Raw genomic sequence first — 19,783 nt, 5'->3', positions numbered from 1 at the left:
TGGGAATATGACAGTAAATACTAAATGTTAAACATTATTGTGCAGCACATAAGATCAACAGAACACAGTGTGCTTTGAGGTAGGAGCCAAAAAGGGTGTAGTTTGTGGGTGTGATCACCCGTGTGTACACCTGTGAGCATGGACGCGCTTGTTTTTTGTTTTTTTAAAAGGTTCCTTCATGTAATAATCTGCTAGAGGGTGTGGGGGGGCCACAGCCCCGTCCTCCAGGGCGTGAAGCAGGTGTGGAGGAGATCAAAACTCCAGACATCCAGAGGCCCCCAGAACACAAGAGACCAAGGAAGACCAACAGAGGGGCAGCTGCGCCACTGTCCCAGAAAGAGCTGAGGAGAGTCCCAGATGAGGGCTCACTCAGCAGCCGCGGAGCAGAAGCCAGGGGGAGTTGCAGTGACGCGCCCGTGAGCTCCGCCGGCAGCCAGCTGCGCCTGAGTGACCGAGCCCCAGGCCGAGAGGCCGGGGGCACCCCACCTCCGAAGTGGCCCGAGCGAGCCCCAGGCTCCAGGCCCCGATAAGCGGCCGCCAAGGAGTGAGCCGGTGTGTACCTGGACGCCCATCCCCGGACACAAAGAACCACCAACGCACCGATGTCTGAGGGGGTCCGCCACTGGCAGGGGAAGTGGTGGTAGGGGGAGATAGGCCTCCAAACCTTGGAGGGCCTGAGATGTCCCCAGAGAGGTGGCGCCTGACACCCAACCTGACATATAGACACAGACATACAGGCACACACAGATACAAACATCCATTCCCACCCTCATGCTCTCATATGCACTTACTCCACACTCAACCAATGTGGAGACAGACATAAAGAGACGTTGTACACACGATCACACTCCCCAAGCGTACTCTACAAACCGGGTCTAGGTGCCCCCGCCCCTGGAGGGGGGAACTGCACCCAGACCCAGGTGGTGTTTCCCTTTTCCCTGCGGTGGGGGGAGGCAGACCGTCCCGACTCCGCAGCAGCAGGAAGGCTCCACACTCCAGACCGCAGTCGGACGGCCAACTCCTCCTCCTAGTCCTAGCCCCCCTGCTCCAGCAGGTCGCAGAGAATGGGGGTGAGAGAAGACTCCAAACCTCCCTCCACCCGCTCATTGTAATGTTGATGCATGTGTGTTCTAAGGTGCATTTAAAACCCAGGAGGGCATGGAGCTACCTGCCAGAGAGCAGCAGGTAAGCGCATGGTCCCTCCTGCTAGCCCTCAATGTCTACGTGTATTTAAAATTGAGAGGTGGGCAACGATGCCAGGGGTGGGGTGTACACCCTGATGGTACTTTGGACTCTGTGTATCGTGCCCACCCCCAAGATCCTATATGTATGTGTAATGAGAGTGTGAGTAATGTGAATGTCTAAGTTGTGGGATAAAATTGAGGCAGAGGCAGCCAGAAGGGGACAGAGGGGGGGGGGGGGTAGCCTCCTCTGCACCCTGGTGACATACCCCTACTCCAAGGCCCTGCATGTGTGGGTGGTTGTGGTGGAGCGGGAAGAGGGAGGCAGCTGGAGATGGGGAGGGAAGGAAGGGAGGGGCAAGTGACCCCTCCCTGGGGCCAGCTCCCCCGCTGACCCCAGTAGGCACCCCCATACTCCGCGACCCGCCAGGGAAAGGGGGCCCAGGCCCATCCAGACCGGGCCCAGTGCAGCAGCGCCGCCCGGCCCCACAGAGCCCGGGACAGTCCACCCAACCCCACCACAGAGAAAACTGCACCCACCCCACCATCCACTCATCTTCCAGACTACATAAGACAATAAACACCCAGGCTGAGATCTTCCTCCACCTCTCCTGTATCTCCCCCTCCTGCAGAGGGAGCTCCTGAGGAGAGGAAAGCTCCTGCAAGATGTGACAATCTCCCCCACCAGTTGAAGAGCCCCCCAGGTGGCTCGACGCACCGGCGGCACCCTGCTCCAGGGCTGGGCCCCCATGCACCCACCCGCCCACAACCCCGGCAACACACCAACCAGGACCCAAGCCCCCGAGGCCCGGTCCGGGTCCCAGCCCAGAGACGGAGCGCCCCCAGAACCTCACGCCCATCCCGGACCCACCCAGGGGCAGCCAGGCTACCAGGTCAGTAACCCACGTCCGTCAGCACAGACCCTCCCCTAGCCCCGCTGCACGCAGCCGCGAGGAAACAGTCACCTGAGAGCCAACAGAGCCCCTAACCGGACATGACCGCTACCCCGGGTTGAGCCCCCCAAGGAAGATGCCTCCGGGGAACCCCCCGACGCCCTAAGCCTGTCCCTACCCCCACACCAATCACAACAGTGAAGGCGGGACCAAACTATGACCCCCCACCCCCACTAGGTGATGGAGCTGATCAAAGGAGCCCAGAGCAATTGATCTGATGTGGTGGCAGAGGCTGTATCAAGACTAATGTAATCTAATAGATAATTTCTATATTGGTTAGAATTAAGATTATTTTTATTTTTCCAGTTCATGAGGACTGTTTTCTTGGCTATGCATAGGGCAGTGAAAACCATATGGGCGATATTCTTTTCTGAAGTGACATTATCTAAGCTGCCCAACAAACACACTAAGGGGGAAGTTGGAATGTTACATTTCAGACACTTCGATAAGTCTTCACATATCTCACGCCAAAACTTCTGAACTGGTGGACAGAACCAAAGAGCGTGGATATAATTGTCCGGTGAATTGGTTTGGCAGTGTGAGCAGTTGTTGGTAGACGTAAAGCCCATCTTGAACATCCGATGACCTGTATAGTGCACTCTATGTAATATTTTGTATTGAATTAATTGAAGACTGGGATTTCTAATTAGATGAAAGGTTTTTAAGCAAATCTGAGACCAGAAGTTTAGGTCTAAGTTAACTGATAAATCCGCTTCCCATTTTGCAATAGGAAGTGATATTGATTCATCTGTTTTAGAAAGCATTCTGTATATTTTGGATAGTAATTTGGGGGGTTTAAGAGTAAGAAATTGAACCACACTTGGTGGTGTTTGTAGTTCAACTTGACCCGGTTTAAATTTCTTTTTTACTATGGATTTAATTTGTTGATATTCTAAAAATCTTTTCTTGTTGATCCCATATTGTGTAACTAGTCCGTCAAATGAAATAAATTCTGTTCCTTCTAGTATATGTTCTAAATATTTGATTCCTTTATCACTCCAATCTGAAAAGTTTATCATATTATTGTTTTGTAATATGTCAGGGTTGTTCCAGATAGGTGTACGTTTGCATGGGATTAATGAAGACGCCGTCAATTTTAGAAACTCCCACCATGCTGTCAGAGAAGAGCTGATGTTGATGCTTTTAAAGCATTCATGTCGTTGGATGTTTGAGCTGATAAATGGTAGGTCTGAGATCTCTAGATTATTGCAGAGTGCTTGTTCTACATCTAGCCAAGGTTCATCTAAGAGGGTGTGTTTTAGCCATCCTGAGATAAACTGAAGCCTGTTGGCTAAGAAGTAGTGCTGAAAGTTAGGCAGTTCTAGTCCTCCTTTATCCTTGGTCTTTTGTAGTGTTTTTAAGCTTATACGTGGGGGTTTATTTTTCCAAAGGAATTTGGACATACATGAATCTAGAGATCTGAACCAATCTTGTGGCGGTTTAGTTGGGATCATTGAGAATAAATAATTTATTTTTGGTAAGACCATCATTTTTATAGCGGCAACCCTTCCCATGAGTGATATGGGTAGACATTTCCATCTAGCCAGATCATCTTCTACCTTCTTTAAAAGTGGGATATGGTTTAATTTAGTTAGATCTGCAAGCTTGGGAGAAACATTAATACCTAAATATTTTATATTTCCCGATTGCAGTGGTGTAGAAGAGGAATTATGGAAGGAGCAATTAATCGGTAGGACTGTAGATTTTGACCAGTTAATTGAGTAATCTGATATTCTTGCAAAAGAGTTTATCAATTCAATCACCCCAGAGATATTGGTTTGTGAATTTTGGAGAAAGAGTAACACATCATCCGCATAAAGGCTGATTTTATGTTCCACGTTCTTGCATTTTATGCCCTTAATTACTGAATTCTGTCTAACTGCTGCTGCTAGTGGTTCAATAAAAATTGCAAATAGTGAAGGGGAGAGTGGGCATCCCTGCCTGGTGTCCCTCAAGAGACAGAAGCTGGAGGATGTCTGGTCATTTGTTCTAACACAAGCTGTTGGGGAATTATATAATATTTTTAACCAGTTTATGAAAGAGGATCCAAAACCAAATTTGTGTAAAGTTGCAAATAGAAATTTCCAGTTAACTCTGTCAAATGCTTTTTCTGCGTCTAAAGAGAATATTGTAGTTTCTAGGTTTTTACTGTATGAGTAGTCTATCAAATTAAGTAATCTACGTGTATTTGTTGATGAGTGCCTACCTTTTATGAAACCAGTTTGGTCAGGATGAATTAAGAGGGGGGTTATTTTCTCCAGTCTCTTTGAGAGAGCTTTGCAGATTATTTTAAGGTCTACATTTATAAGGGATATTGGACGATAGCTTGAGGGATATACAGGGTCTTTGCCTGGTTTTAGCAGGAGATTAATGTTTGCAGAATTCATATTTGATGGAAGTCTGCCCTTTTCTTTAATTTCCAACAACGTTCTGTAGAAAACTGGTGCTAGAATCGACCAGAATTCTTTGTAGAATTCTGCAGGAAAGCCATCTGGACCTGGAGCCTTATTATTGTGCATACTTATCAGGGCTTCCTGGAGTTCACCTGGTGTCAGTGGTGAATCCAGTGCCATTGCTTGAGTGTCCAATAATTTTGGAAGAGTTATGTTGTCCAAAAACTGATCAATTTCTTTTTTAGATGGGTTTATTTGTGGTGAATACAACGTTTTATAGAAATCCCTGAAAATGTTGTTTATTTGTATCGGTTCATATAATGTGTTCCCAGATTAATCTTGAACAGCACATATAGTTGTTTTTTCTTTATTTATTTTTAGCTGGTTTGCTAGAAATTGACCGGATTTATTACCATGTTCATAATTTTGTAGGCGTAGTCTTTGTACTAAGAATTTTGTTTTTTTATCAATTATCTCATTTAATTCTAGTTTTGTTTTGCGTATTTTGTTCAATGTTTCCTGATCTTGGTGGGACGCGTAGGCTTCTTCTAGTGATTTGATGTTTTTTTCTAATTCCTGAATATTTTTGTTTTCTTTTTTCTTTTTATGTGATGAGAAAGAAATTATTTTACCTCTCATCACAGCTTTCCCTGCTTCCCATAGAACAGAAGCTGATGTTTCGGGAGTTACTTTGTTTATTTATTACAGCTTTTAACATTTAAGGTTGTTGTGACTGTGTGACTCGTGGTGTTCTCTGTGGTAACATGAAAGGGTTTCCTCAGAGACAGTCGATGTCTCTTTAATCTGACTTTCATACCAAAGTAATAGCGCAAGATTGGTCCTCGGGCCTCGGGGGTTGCCGAGTGTTGGAAGTGTCAAAAAACCGACACTTCCTCGAGTGGCCACATGAGGCTGGTTTTAAAAGCAAGTCAGCCCCCCTTAAGCGTAGTTTATGGTCTTGCAGATGTGTCTGCGTGCATGTTTCCCTGTGGATCACCCCGGCTGTGTGTCGCTAGAAGTGGATGAAGTATGGGTGTTCAGAATGCTGACTCGAGTACGGAAGCGAGCAACAACACAGTTCTCTGAGAACGGTAGAACCGCAAACAAAAGCTTCAAAGACCTAAAACCACGACATAAAAAGCACAGACAGTACTTACAGTGGACACCCTGTTTCACTTCAACTCTTTGTATGTTATAACTTCACTCTTCTCTGCGGCTGGCTGACGGACAAGCAAGAGTACTCGACTCAGGGTTGTACAGTAACACATAGAGCAGGGCGATCTGGCCAAAAAAATTTAGCACGATATATATTTGAAAATTTGCGATAACGATATAACCGACGATATAATTGATGCGAGACAAAATACAACTCCACAACATTACTAGCGCAAAAAAACAACCTTCCATTTATTTTCACTTAAACAAGAAGCTGGTTTTTATGTACATTAAAGCTTTATAAAAATTTAACAGTGCAAATGCAAATTCCTTGCTGAAAGTTTAACCAAAAGGCATTTCCAGTAGAAATGGGCTGACATATCCTGAACATAACCATGTATAATATCCATCCATCCATCCATCCATCTTCATCCGCTTTATCCGAGGCCGGGTCGCGGGGGCAGCAGCCTAAGCAAAGAGGCCCAGACCTCCCTCTCCCCAGCCACCTCCTCCAGCTTATCCGGTGGTATAATATCCACTGAAGTTAAAAAGAGGTGCTTTGCAACATTAAACTGCAGTGTGCAGTGCGTATTTTTCGGACCATAAGGTGCACGGGATTATAAGGCACATTAAGTGAAACAAAGCAGTCAGATAAATCAAACTTTATTAAACTCATTCTTCTTGCTTCCTCCACTTCTGTACCATTGATTCATTAATGTTGAATTCTCTGGCAGCTGCTCTATTCCCATGTTGTTGCAGTATATTAATGACTAACCTCGTATTGTGGATGGATTATCTCAGTTGTTCTCCTGACTGAAGTTTGGTCCGTTTACAGCATCCTGCCATGTGATTGCATTTGTCTCTAACCATGAGGAACCTTCACGTTAACTTTTATAAGTGGAAAAGTGTTAGTGTTCGTCCTCCAGCTTCACTGTTTATGTTATGCTAACATAGCTGTGTCGCTAGCGATCACGTAGCACATCATTATATACCAGCAGCTAGCCCAACTTCAGTAACCCTACAAACGTCACTGCTGTTTAGTTTCCTGTCTTCATTTATGTTGGAAGTGATAGCAGAGCTGTACGTTTGAATTTTTTCAGAAATCTCTCAGTCAGAACATGCTATATCATGCTTAGGTAACTAGCGAAACTAGCGAGCTAACTTCCGCTAGCTTCCTGCTAACTTCTAACTCCGTTAAATGTAATAACTTTAACTTCCAGGCATCCATGAAAACAAAACTTTATAGTTACACCTGGTTAAGCAGCAATGCTGATCGTTTTATTAAAGATGAAAGAATTTAGACAGTTTTTAAACTCTCAGTGATGATGCAGTGTTGTTTGACCTGAAGCATACAGCGTTTAGGACCCAGATTACTCCCAGATTTAAGAGCATCTTAGTCCGACAAATATGACAATAACAACGGCTGCTTGCATGTTCTGCAAAAAAATGTGCTTTGTCGTGTATCTGACGGACAAACACCAAACCAGTTCCACATCACGGAAGTTGCACCATTTTTACAAATCAATTCTGGTTCATCTGTTTCACTCAACAATCGGCCATGTGCGTATGAAAACAAAGGCACTGCGCATGCGCGTTTTACTCCCATTCTATCGCGATATTTCATTTTCCTATCGTTGCCTAACATTATACCGGTATTACCGTGAACGGTATAATATGGCCCAGCCCTAGTAACACATACTGTCTCCATCTGATCACAGTGTACATATGCAAACATGCAAACAGGCCATCTTAATTTGTATTAATTTCATTGACAAATTTTCCTGATAGTTTTTGTCAAGAACCTTTTTTTCTTTACTTTTTGACAAAAAGACAACGCATTTGCTATACAATCATGAAATGTACTGACACTTTCATCAAAAAATAAAAACAAGATAAAATGTTCTAATGAGATGAGATCCAATCAGAAATTTTTTTTTTTAAAAAAGTCAAGATGAGCTTGGAAGTAATGTTCTTGCATTAGAGACGCACACATTTAATCTGCTCTCTGGAAATGGTAAAACTTTTTCTTTGAAAAAAATGGTACAAGTATATCCCATATTCCACTGTTTCTCTTGAAAACTGGCAAAATGTCAACACTTTGGAGGAAGAGAAAAGTAGATACATTTTGCATTTGATGTCAAGGAAAATAAGTTTTATAAACCGTGAGTAGCAATTCTCATGGGTTACAACACAACAGACTTAGTCAACTAAAATAAGTAGGGTAAGTCAATGTTTTATTTAGTCTACTGTAATCTTATGATGTTTAGCTGACGAAAACTAGACTAAACTGACAGTATTACGTTTAAATTTATACAAAAATGATATTTTAGTCAAAAGAATACGTCTGAAAACTAAATCAAAGTACACAGCCTGGTGACAAAAAATGATTTTGGTCACTGCAGCCAATTTTCTCATTTAGAACAACTGTACACATGGTGAATTATTTAGTAAGCCACTTGTTCAAACTGTTAAGTGTACTCACAGCCACACTCATTTGGTTTTTTGTCAACAACAATGTTGCACATGCCTAGGCCTTACTGCAAAACCAAACAAACATATATATTATTTCAGCACAAGCTCTGACATGAATTACAGACATAACTTTAAATCCACAGCTCTACTCTGAGCCAAACATATTACTGCACCCTATGACATGACATGAGAATGGAAGGGGGAACAAACAGAAAAAGAGCACGACATATAGGGAGCGACAGACTGATTGTGGAATTCCCTTTTTTTTAAAAATTATTATTATTTGTCAGTACACCGACATTGCAATTCAATATGTCAACAGTGACCTAAATAACCTGCCGTCGGCCAAAGGATGGCACGAGAGCTGATATGCGAAGAAGCAGAGGGTGCAGGAATGATAACCAAACAATTACCTGTCATTGTCAACGCTCCTGAAGCCAGGAAGGATGTGTCTGAAGCTGGAATTGCGGTCAAGTTTGGGTTGACTCTTGGTGCGCTTAATGGAGCCCTTCAGCCGTCGACTTAGAAAGCCCTGATGCAGAGAAAGACAGTCATAAGACAGCGTCACTGCTTAACTTGGCAGTAAGACACAACATATTAATACCAGGATTTAAGCACCGCATCCTAAATTCAAGAAGAGAGCAAGTGCTCTGGATAGTTAAAGGGTAATAAATGGGTACAGATATCATATCAAAGCTAGAAAAAAAGGCTCATGCTAGAAAAGAAAAGTCCGTACAAGGTTAGACGCACAAAGCATTTCCCCAGCACACAGAGACATAAAACTACCAGCATATTGTCACAAAAAGAAGCTCGACTAAAAGAACATTGTCACACACACACAAAAATAAGGCTGATCATATGCATGAAGAAATTATAGTTTTTCCCCACATCACTAATTATGTATTTGTGACAAATCTTGCGACGTGCCCCCCCCCCCCCCTGCAGTGTTCCTATTGATGCACCCTTTTATTGGTTTTCTCATTCTTCTTTGTCTGAGTTGTTTGCTTCTTCTAACATCTGCAATCGCACTCCCCCAAGCGCCTCACCATCTCCATGGCAACTGTTGGCTGGCATTAAAAGCGAGGGAATAATGAGACGTGGTGCATAAACAGTATGATGTTGCAAGTTTGGAGAGACAAAAAAAACAAACAAAAAACCTGATTGTTTTATCACCTTTTTGTTTTTAAAGACTTAACTGCTAAGAAACATTATTATAGACCAAGAAAACAAAAAAGGACTCGTAATTAAGAGGGTGTATGGCATCTTTGGGTGAAAGCACAAAGATGAGGGAATTTTAAAGTACGCCTGTGTGTAGGAAAAAGTAGTAAACTGGTTAGTGGTTAAACTGATCAGGTGTTCAGGCAGCTGTTTAATAGGCTCAATATCCACTGAGCAGCTTTAAGAAACAAAGTAGTTCAAAAAACCAAATACCTACAGTGATTTATCTTCATATTCTTATACAAGCTAGAGGCTAAAGGACCTCCCTGTTTCCCATTCACGCCATTAACACACCTGTATAATTACCACCTACAGTGTGAACAGGTCGCCCCAGGCAACAGCGGAATAGGGATAATTAGAGTGACTTCCAGACAGTCTGCCAGCTGATCACAGAGGAGCCCCGGCATCCTGATGAAGAACACCTGTCATCCAGGAGGCACTCTGGCCTACGAACAAAGACTTGCTAATGACAACATATTTAAGCTCACGCCAGTCATAAGAATGTTTGTGTATCATTAGCCGGCGTGTGGTATCCAGCGTCGCGTGGGATAGCCGTGTTTTTTTCAAGGCTGAAGTTAGACAGGGAAGTACGGTGACAGCACTACTGCTACTGTACTGTCAGCAGAATGCTGAGGGGAAAGTTTGTACTTTAAACAGCCATGTATTGAGTATTGAGTATTCACACAGAAGAACAGTTCTTTTTGAGTGTGCTGTTGGTGCACACTTACCATCCCACAACACAATGCTCAAAGGAAATGGAGGAGCTACTCTCAGCTGCATCTGAATTTCTAGATGGTAGCGAAACAACTGGAGGAAGACGTTTGGAAAAAGGTAAATATGAAAGTGCACAGAATCGATTTTAACACCTCAAAGAACCTGATAGCAAACGAAAACAATAGCAAAATTCCCTATGTGGCTCTGGAGGTCCAGTGTTGTGCAAAAGACTCGATGTACCCCTCATTTCTTTGGATTTTGCTTCCAAGTAACCAGACTTTTTTGCAATTTTTTTTAAAGTGGTCTTGAGCAATAATTCTTCAGCTTCTCTCAAGGTCTTACAAAGTTTTTCTTTGGGAATTGGCTGCTGAAAATGAGTAAAAAAAACTCATTTTTACTCCACTCTTGATCCTAACTACTTTCAGAAGAATGTCAAACTACTTAACAAGCCTTAAAAAAGTCAAAGTATCTTCTTTGTTACTTTGCTACTAACAGTGACAGCAGCTAAAAACTGTCTTAGTATATGTGTGCAACATGTCCTTAAAAAATTTGAGGAAACAAATGAAAGACAAAGAAGAAGCGATGCCAATTTATACAAGAACTGGACTAAAAATCTGTGGCAGCACATGAAAATTTCCAGCTCTTTGCGATTATTCAAGTGGTTATAAAGTCTTATGTGGTTTAAAGCAAGACACAGGTAATGTGCACAGATATGGTACTGCTATATAAAGAATTATAAAGGCTGTGAGATCCACAATAAACAGATTACTGTGGGTTGGTTATGAAGTTCTGTTTTGTTTTTTCAAATTAACACCAGGATGAGGGCTCAAACAATTCAGAACAACTGTTTAATATTTATTGTGACTGTGCTATAATGACATTTTAATCGGTTTTGAATACTAAATAGCAACAATCAGATTGATTTTATTTTTTGTATGCAAGCCTTATATTAGCAATACCTGGCAACATATGTGCATAAGCCAACAAAGAGGTGGGCAGCAAATGGCTGACGATTGCTACCTGCCACCAATGAACTCTGCTCAGGGGCTATTAGCTAAATGAACGGTGCTTAGTCACTGCTGTTAGAGAGCGAGACACCTGATGCTTTTGACAGGGCTCCTTTTTCTCGATCTAATTCGCTCTCAGTCCCGCTCTTGTATATTATTAGTTGTATAAATACATAATTCATTCATCCTGTCTGTGTATGTGAGTGCATGAGGTTTTATGTGGGCATGTGGTTAAATTAGCATAGGCGCCCATAGAAAACAAGGACAAGTCAGACACTGTGCAGCTGGAATGCATTTAGCATCACGGTTACCGACATGACGAGAAGTCTCAAAGAAAAGCTAAACGATTTTGACCTTCTGACAACAAAGACGCACCTTTCTGCATTCCAACACACCGCCATTCACAAAACCATGCTTCTTCCTCGTAAGCCCTAGAGTGTACGTGTGTGAGGCGCTTGCTACTGTTGATATATTCACAGCTAACAAATTAAAATGCCCCCCTCCCTTCGATTTGCAGAAATAAGTCAGTGAATAGAAACACGTCCCTGAAGGCGAGGTGGATTGATTAGTGGCTGCTCATTTTGTTTTTACTTCTCCCCTTGCCCTGATAGATGGCCTCGGAAGAATGGAGCAGAAAGAAAAATAGAATCCAGAAGAGAAAAAAAAAAAAGACAGACACGTACAAAGCTATAATTTCTCTATTTCACCCTCCCCGGTGTACGCAGACACTGACGTGACATTAAAAGAGAAGACGGAAAAAGAAAAAGAAAAAAATCATAGAAAAGAAATACAAGACACCGCTCCATATATCAGTTAACCTGTCAAAGCCCTCGCAGAGCAATTAGAAAGGATACAGGTCATTAGAAGAGAATAACCTATTCTCCCCTCACACTATTTCCTCTCAAGAATGACTGATACCTATATTAACATTAGCTTATGAAGGGGTCAACGAAAAAATTTCAGCACGGAATTTGCCTTCAGCAACTCCAGAGAGCAAAGAAATAGGAGAAGATGAAGAAGCAGAAATAGAGGTTGGACCAGTCAAAAAATTGAGAAAGTGACAGCAAGTGTCTGCAGAAAAGGGATGAGCTACAGGAGCAGGATAAATGGGGAAAAAGTGGAGCACGATGTGGAGGTGGCAGAGCACGAGTTGATAGAAGAAGCAATAGAATGAAATTAAATGAGGGAGAAAGCAAAAGAATACCAAACGAGTGACAAGGTTGCTGGCGGATGGGGGCTAAAGCAGAGGAACAGCCGATGGGAGAGAGTCCAGCCGGCACTTGAAACGACAGATGCTCAAATAAGCTCGGTCCTCCCCGTGGTTAATAATCCTGGTGTTTGTCTGAACAAATGTTGGCAAACTATAGGACGCCAATTATCATACAGTAAGCAGAGATGGCTGACATCGCCGTTGGACGCTTGACCCATTCCCATTATATCTCGCTGTAGGTACTCAAAGGGAAAATGGCGAGCGACGCCAACAAAACAAAAACAAAACCTCACACCTTAATGAGAGGGCATACATCACGCCGTCACTCTGCCACGCGCCAAAGCAACTCGCTAATGAGAAAACAATCTCCCGGCAGGCTCAGCTTAACGGTGTTTGAGATCTTTACATTGATTCGCTTCTCGTTCAACAATGCTGCGGTTGGTCTTCATCAGCGTTACATGTTTTTCCCCTCTAAGGTCAGGCCCTTTGCAAATTCCTATTTACACAGAAACCTAAACGGAGGCTTTATAGTGTCGCACGTTAATGTGAATTTCATTGAGCTCTTTAATCAATTCATACTGCCACGGTTCACAGCTAATGGGAAGGAGGGTAATAGAATATTCTGCTCATCGTGCTTGGTTTTTAACAACCTGTCTGTCCTTTATTGCACTAGGCCTCTGAAACTTAATGTCTGTCAAAAGAGTCCATCTATAATTAATACGATACTTGTTTACAGTGCAGCTCTGTACATGCCCGCTTGTGTGCGAGTATATAACAGGCCTGCATTCTTGATCGTAATCTCAGCCTGTCCAATTTCATTAAATCAGCACTAAGAGTTGTGTAATTGGGCTTTTTTCTTCTTGAAATTAAAGTAAATGCTTGCAACGAGTTAATGCTATTCCCTTGGCTTGGCAATTCCAGGCTCCCTTAATGGGGGCTGATAGAATCAGTGCCTGGACAATCAGCAGGGTGTTCCCTGCTTTCACGTCAACCTCTCTTGTCCTCCTCTAGAACAACCTGATGAAAACAAGAGACCTACCTGTCCAATTAGACCCCCTGCTATTATCTAAGAGGGGCTAGAAGGTAGGGAGAATGGAGTTAGCTCTTTATCCTATCTCTCCCTAAGTCAAATCAATCCACTCAGCTAGCGCAATCAGCGGGACGTGGACGTGAGAGACTTAGATAAGATTTATTTGTCTGCTCTTTAAAGCACTGCACATTAGAAAGTATCAAGTTGTAACTTTTACAGTCACATTTTGAACTACTATTCTTGGCTTGGCTTTGAAACATTTTTTTCTCGCCTGCTGGCGAGCAATTGTTTTAGAGAAGTTGTGCTTTTGCGTGTGCATGGATTCCACCATGCACATGCAGATCGTGAATCCAGTCGCTGCAGAGTACATGACAAAAAAACATTTTGACAGATTTAGCTCAAGGCCTAGGAGGACTACTTTAGATGTCACCACAACTCTTTTCACTGTAGAAGAAAAGTGTGGGGTGGTTTGTTATTGCTAAAAAAAAGTAGAAGATGCAGGAGAATCACTGCCCGTCTTCTCGTTTGCGCTCCAACATTTGTGCGCGCACCATGTCTGTATCTTATCAGTCCATCCATTCAATATTCAGTTTCAATTCAAAGGGCTCTATTAGCATGAAACTATCAATAACAATAATGTTAATATGCTGTTATGATTGATTTACTGATATTTTAATAGAGTCAGTCGAATATGAAGTTCCCACTTCGCCCTCTCAGAATCTGATGACTTTTTAAAAATAATATAAATATTAAATATTTAATAAAGCTAAGAAAAAAATTACTTTCACAACTTCCTTTACTTGTTTTTCAGTCCTAGATACCTCCTTTCCCCCCCACATTAGAAAGTATGAGTGCTCAAAAATGAAAAAAATAAATAAATAAAATAAAACACATCAAAAAGTCAAATTCTATTCATTACTAGCAAAAACCTGCAATACAGATGATTTTTGCTGTGACAGTTTTGCTCATGTATGAAAACACAGACGTTAATTTAACATGCTATTTTTTTTTTATCTTCATTATATCACAATATATAATGAGATGGCAAAAATGGGTTTTCATAAAAATCTAACCAGTGAATGATAAAAAGCTAAATTTTCATTGTATAATACAAAATAATCAATTGCAGACACTGCTAGCGTTGTACAACGTTGCACATGTCACGTGCACGTAATGTCAGCAATGTACACATAATGTAGACGTACCGTTGCTGTTCATTTTCAGATGATCAACTTTTGAGTGTATATAGATTATAACTAGGTAGTTTATATCGTAGGTTTAATCCAGATTTTTTAACGTGTCTAAGATGAGTTGGGGAACACACATATGCTAGGACAATTACAGAAGATATATGCACTAAGATTTAAAATATGTGTGGTGCTGTGTACGCCATGGTTATTTACTGCCTCTTAGGTTGTGGTATATTTATGTATGCTTGGCATTAAGATACATCCTGTCTCTGTCTTTAAGGCATACCTGTACTTGTTACTAAGCTCTTTGAAACTGAGTTGAAGTTGACGGTGCTTTTCCAGTAAGTCCTGTTTTTGCAGGCATTAATCAGTAGGAAACAGACATCATCAGCATAAAACATGATCTTCCCTTTTCTATCTTGGAGGAAGAGGCCAAGACCAGCATACTGTCTACAGTGTGAACACAGCAAGGTTATCTTTATAATAATATGGTTGCACATTAATCTCAATTGCATCTATCTTCAGTGTAGAAGTATCTGTATGATCTGCTAGTCTGTGTGTTGGTAAAATCATCTTGTTTCCCTTCAGTAATTTAAGCTGAAAATATTAGTCACCAAAAATAATGGTCAAATGTTACTTATAAGATGTGCAGGTAAGAATGTTGCTGTGAGGGGAACTGTTGCTGTAATCCCGACAGACGCCAGAGGGGGGCAGTATAGGGAAAAGTGCAGGAGAGGGTTAAATGTTCCCTGAGGAAGCTTGTTTTCTTTACACAAAAAGTTACTGCTGCTCATCAATAAAACATCAGAAGCAAGTTAAGTGGTCATGTGACCAGCAGTGCTGCACTCCTCTACCCTTTTCCTTTGGAAAGTACAAAGGAGCTGCTGAGGAGATGCTTACCCAGTGTCTAGCCCATCCTACCTGAGCCTCTCTGTCTCCTCCAAGCTTTTACTTCTTCATTTGGTTCTTATATTGCTCACCGCAAGCTTTCAGTTCTCCTTTTCTTTTTTACATTTCGGGAAGTCCGGTTACAGTGGTAGCATATACAATCGTAATTAAAAGGTCAGAGAACGAGCGCGCGCACACACACACACACACACACACACACACACACACACACACACACACACACGTCCCAATACCATTTCCATCTTTTTATAAGGGCAGATTAGAGTTTTGCCATCTCTAGGTTGGCAAACTGTGATCGTCTTATATGAGTAACAGACTTTATTGTCACTCTGCAGGTGGCCCAGCACTAGTGGGTCTAGTGGGTCTACTGTTTATTGTTATTACATTGACTGTGTGCTTTTATTAGAGCACTAGAGTCATTTGAGTGCAGAATATTGCTGATGGTGGGGGAAAAGAAGGAAATGAAAGAAAGCAAATATATAATTTCTGGTTTCAGGAATGATGCAAGAGTGTGAAGCTCTTAACTAAGTCCACTGGTGTACCTGCAAAGGCTGATGGTTTATACAAAGCTAGAATATTCTTTATGAGAGACTAATTACTGAGCGTGTGTGGCTCTGCTGGCCTAACTTCGACTGTTTACAGTTCACCTCTGGGGCGACATCTCCCCGCTCATTATTTATTAATGGAAATGTGTGCCGCTAATTGCTAATTATCTTTAAATTGATGACTCATAGAGGATGCTTTTGCTTAATCAACTGGTTGTTTATCTGCTGAATTAAACATGGCAGAAAGCACAGCAGAATTATGCAACATGACAGGCAAAGCACTGCTCTGCATTTGTGTGCGCGCTTGACCGAGGAGAGGACAAGCGTGCTAGATGGCGGATGGATGCCGAGCACGAACAGGTGTGGGAGTATGTGCGTGCCTTAGCTCACTTGAACTATTCGAATGAGAATAAGAAATTTAATGAAGGTAAATCAAAATCAATGAGGGTTTGAGTGCTGAGTAGAAACCCAAATTGTGCAAATGTATTTGTGTTGCATAGACGCCAAACATCAAAGGCCCTGTTCCAAACACTTAAAGCAAATGAGTTTCAGATTGGCATCCTTCCATCTGGATGCCAGACGAGCCTTGAGAAAAAGGGGGAAAAGCAAACCTGTTCTATAAGAAACAGCCTGCTAAGGCACATCAAGGGGGAGAAAATGACAGTCAGAGAAGAAAACAAAGAAGAGGCAGAAAAAAGGAAAACAAAGACAAACTCACAGTACTCACGGTGACTCTGAAAGGCGTCGCAGCGGTGGATGTAGGCTCCATGGACGGTGTGCTCTTGTCCGAGGACCCCGGCATACTGCGGCGGCGTCCTGTCCTTTCTGGAGGAGACTCTGAACAGAGAGAAGATTTAACGTTTGGCCTTAGAATCGTAAAAACATCAATCCAATAAACTCACTAATCAGCACCTCCAAAGCCAACTAATTAACATGCTGTCCTGCACTTGCTTAAATCATTTATCAAATCATTTTATAGGAGCTGAACAGAGCTTTGGACAGAGACTAGACGGTTTCCCTTCAGTCTGCTAAGCTACATACATGGGGGTGGCATTGTTCTTCTTTCCTCTTAAGAAAACTATTTTTCCCCATATTTCACAATAGTCGTGATGCATTTTAAAGTGCACATCATGTCAAACATCACGATTGCTTTTAAAACTCGCTCAACCTTTCATTTTCAACAAACTGAAGAATCAAGAGACGAAGAAGAAACTCAAAGAGGAAGGAGAAAGACTCCAAACACAACTCGATCAAAGTGTCAGACTGACCAGGCTGACCTTTGACACAGGCAGCGTGATAGAGATAAAGGTCTGGAGCTCGTGGTGAGAAATGGGCTCAAACTGGAGTGAACTCAAAACACTCTACAAAAAGAAAAGCTTCTGATGGGTATGAAACACAACATCACAAGCTCAAACCTTAACCTAATGCTTTCATCAATTTTAGCAAAGCTTTAAGCAGACTATGAATACTTTCAGTGCTGATACACAATAGTTTAAACTTTCATAAGAACAAAAATAAGCCCTTTCATTTTTTATTTTATATTTGACATGATATAAAGACATGCACATTACATTTCCACTTCTTATTTTCCCACCCGTCACCCACTTACTAAACTCATCCGTGATATGTTATCTTACGTCTCTTGTGTAGTTTTCAGTTTTCCCTCTGAACTCAGACACACAGACCTTCATGATTTAAGAACACGCTCATCTGAATACGTTTTGAAAGAGCTGTGGAGTCAAAAACTGTGAATGTGCAAAGAACAAGCATATCTGGACACGTCCAAGAGGAATGTGAGTGATGTTGAGCATGCAAGTCCTCACAGATTTCAGACAGCCGTCACTGCAAAGTGCTAGCTCACAGGTAGAGAGCAGAATGATCAGATGTTAGGCGGTGGGTGAACTAACATCTCAGTGTTAAACAACTGATGGACTGAAAATTGATTATATACAGTAATGCACAAAAGGCTTCATAAAATTCCCATAAATTCTTTATATTCTGTTTCCAAGCAGCGAGATGTGGTTTTAACTTTTAAAGAGGTCTTGAGCAATAGTTCTCCAGGCTTTCTGGAATCTTTTCAAAGATTTTTGAGGCATCAGCTGCTTTTCCGCTCCACTCTTTGTACCTGACCATTTTTTGACGAAAGCACTTTTTCTTTCTTTCTTTCTTTCTTTCTTTCTTTCTTTGTCACACCACTTAACACTGACCTTCTGTCATTCAAGCATAAAAATAGCATTCGAGCAAACTCAAGGAATGAACTGATGTTGCATTGACAGATGCCAAACAACTTGCCAAAGAAACAACTTTAAATTGTATTTTAAATTTGTTCACCAAAGTCTCATCAGAAATTATCTTAGTGGAAGGCTGGAGGCTCTGTCATGGTTTGGGGCTGCATTTCACCCAGCGGTGTTGAGAATCTTGGCAGAACGATCTACCATGCAGCATCCTGACTTGGGCTTAATGTTTTAATATGGCAAGTTGATCTGGAAATGCAATGAAAGCATACACTGGTAGCTTTCCGCTGTGTATTTTTTAAAAATCAGCCTTGGGTTGGCTTCCCCAGAGCCCTGACATTGACATTATTGAAGCAGTGTGAGATCATCTGGACAGAGACCATTGATATATCAACTTGACTGTTGACTGTCAAGACCGTAAAAATTGTACAAACTGTTTTTCCATAAATGCTTGCATATGTCTCAATAGTTTTCTGGACTTAGTTTGTGTTTTCCGAGCAGAATATAAAGAAAGAAGACTCGAGAGTTTTATACCAGCGGTCCCCAACCCCCGGGCCTCGGACCGGTACCGGTCCGTGAGTCGTTTGGTACCGGGCCGCGAGAGTTGAGGCTCGGGTGTGAAATGTATGGTTTTCAGGGTTTTTAAATCGGTTTTCAGCGTTATTTTGTTATCGTTTTTATCGTTAACTCTGTTTTCCTGGGTCTTTTCACGTGTGTTATGAATAAATCTTCTTTTTTTCGGTACCGGTACTAGTTTTATTTTGTTGTATTTATCCGCGACACCTTAAAGGCCGGTCCGTGAAAATATTGTCGGGCATAAACCGGTCCGTGGCCCAAAAAAGGTTGGAGACCGCTGTTTTATACAACAAGAGACACATTAAGAGGTCTCGGTGAGGACATGGCCTCAATTAGGACATGCTAGAACAGTTAAATGAGCTCTAATGGAGTAAATTAGATTAGTGATAAATGTGGGTAGTTGTACATGACTTTAAACATCCTCACACACACATACGCACCCATAAATCTATAGTCGGGCATCATATTTAATAGGTGCAATGACCATTTTGTTGAGATGAGGATATTACCAAAAATCTTGAAAATGTTAACGTGTGATTCTTTTACAATTTTCTTAAAGTTTGACATAAAATGTCCATTATGCACCTTTTAAATATCAACTTTTGGGGAAGTTTTGATGTTGCATCAACATTGACTTTAGGGTGGAAATATTTATGCATTAGAATATTAGGTTTCAGCTAATTAAGGACTGAAGTGGCTCAGGATTGCTATGACATGACCAAAAACTGCATCAAATGTGACATGTGTCTAATATGGTATTTGCATTCGGAGCATATCCTAACAGGCCACACACAGACACACACACGGAAGATGTGTTTGTCAGTGCTGTCTTTTCTGTTCGCTCATCAAGCTGAGTTGTGCTAAATTAGCTGTCTGCTGCTTAACAGGCTGGTTGACTGTATTAAGCGCTGTTACACAGTAATTGAAGAACAAGCATAGGAATAGCACTTCCTGCTGTGCGAAGCATCCCGAGCCCACACAAAGAGAACAGAAGAG

General features: G+C 41.9%; 1 protein-coding gene across 7 annotated transcripts in view; it reads right to left on the bottom strand.

Moving 5' to 3' along the window:
- Positions 1-19,783, bottom strand: part of dab2ipb (DAB2 interacting protein b) — a 175,537-nt gene that overhangs the window by 98,639 nt on the left and 57,115 nt on the right. For 4 of the 7 annotated variants that reach the window (XM_085414284.1, XM_085414287.1, XM_085414286.1 and 1 more), the window contains exons 2-3: positions 16,696-16,814; positions 8,568-8,686 (exon numbers count right to left, since the gene is read on the bottom strand). In XM_085414284.1, coding sequence (XP_085270410.1) covers positions 8,568-8,686; positions 16,696-16,814 — 238 coding nt within the window. The remainder of the gene's footprint in view (positions 1-8,567; positions 8,687-16,695; positions 16,815-19,783) is intronic. The other 3 variants (XM_085414285.1, XM_085414288.1, XM_085414283.1) reach the window with 1 other exon arrangement.

This window comes from Rhamphochromis longiceps, linkage group LG7 (genome assembly GCF_057381845.1).
Source record: "Rhamphochromis longiceps isolate RC_006_pf linkage group LG7, R_longiceps_female_GT1.1, whole genome shotgun sequence".
Lineage (NCBI taxonomy): Eukaryota > Metazoa > Chordata > Actinopteri > Cichliformes > Cichlidae > Rhamphochromis > Rhamphochromis longiceps.
The sequence above is the reverse complement of the archived record's forward strand: the minus strand, read 5'-3'. Positions and strand labels throughout refer to the sequence as shown.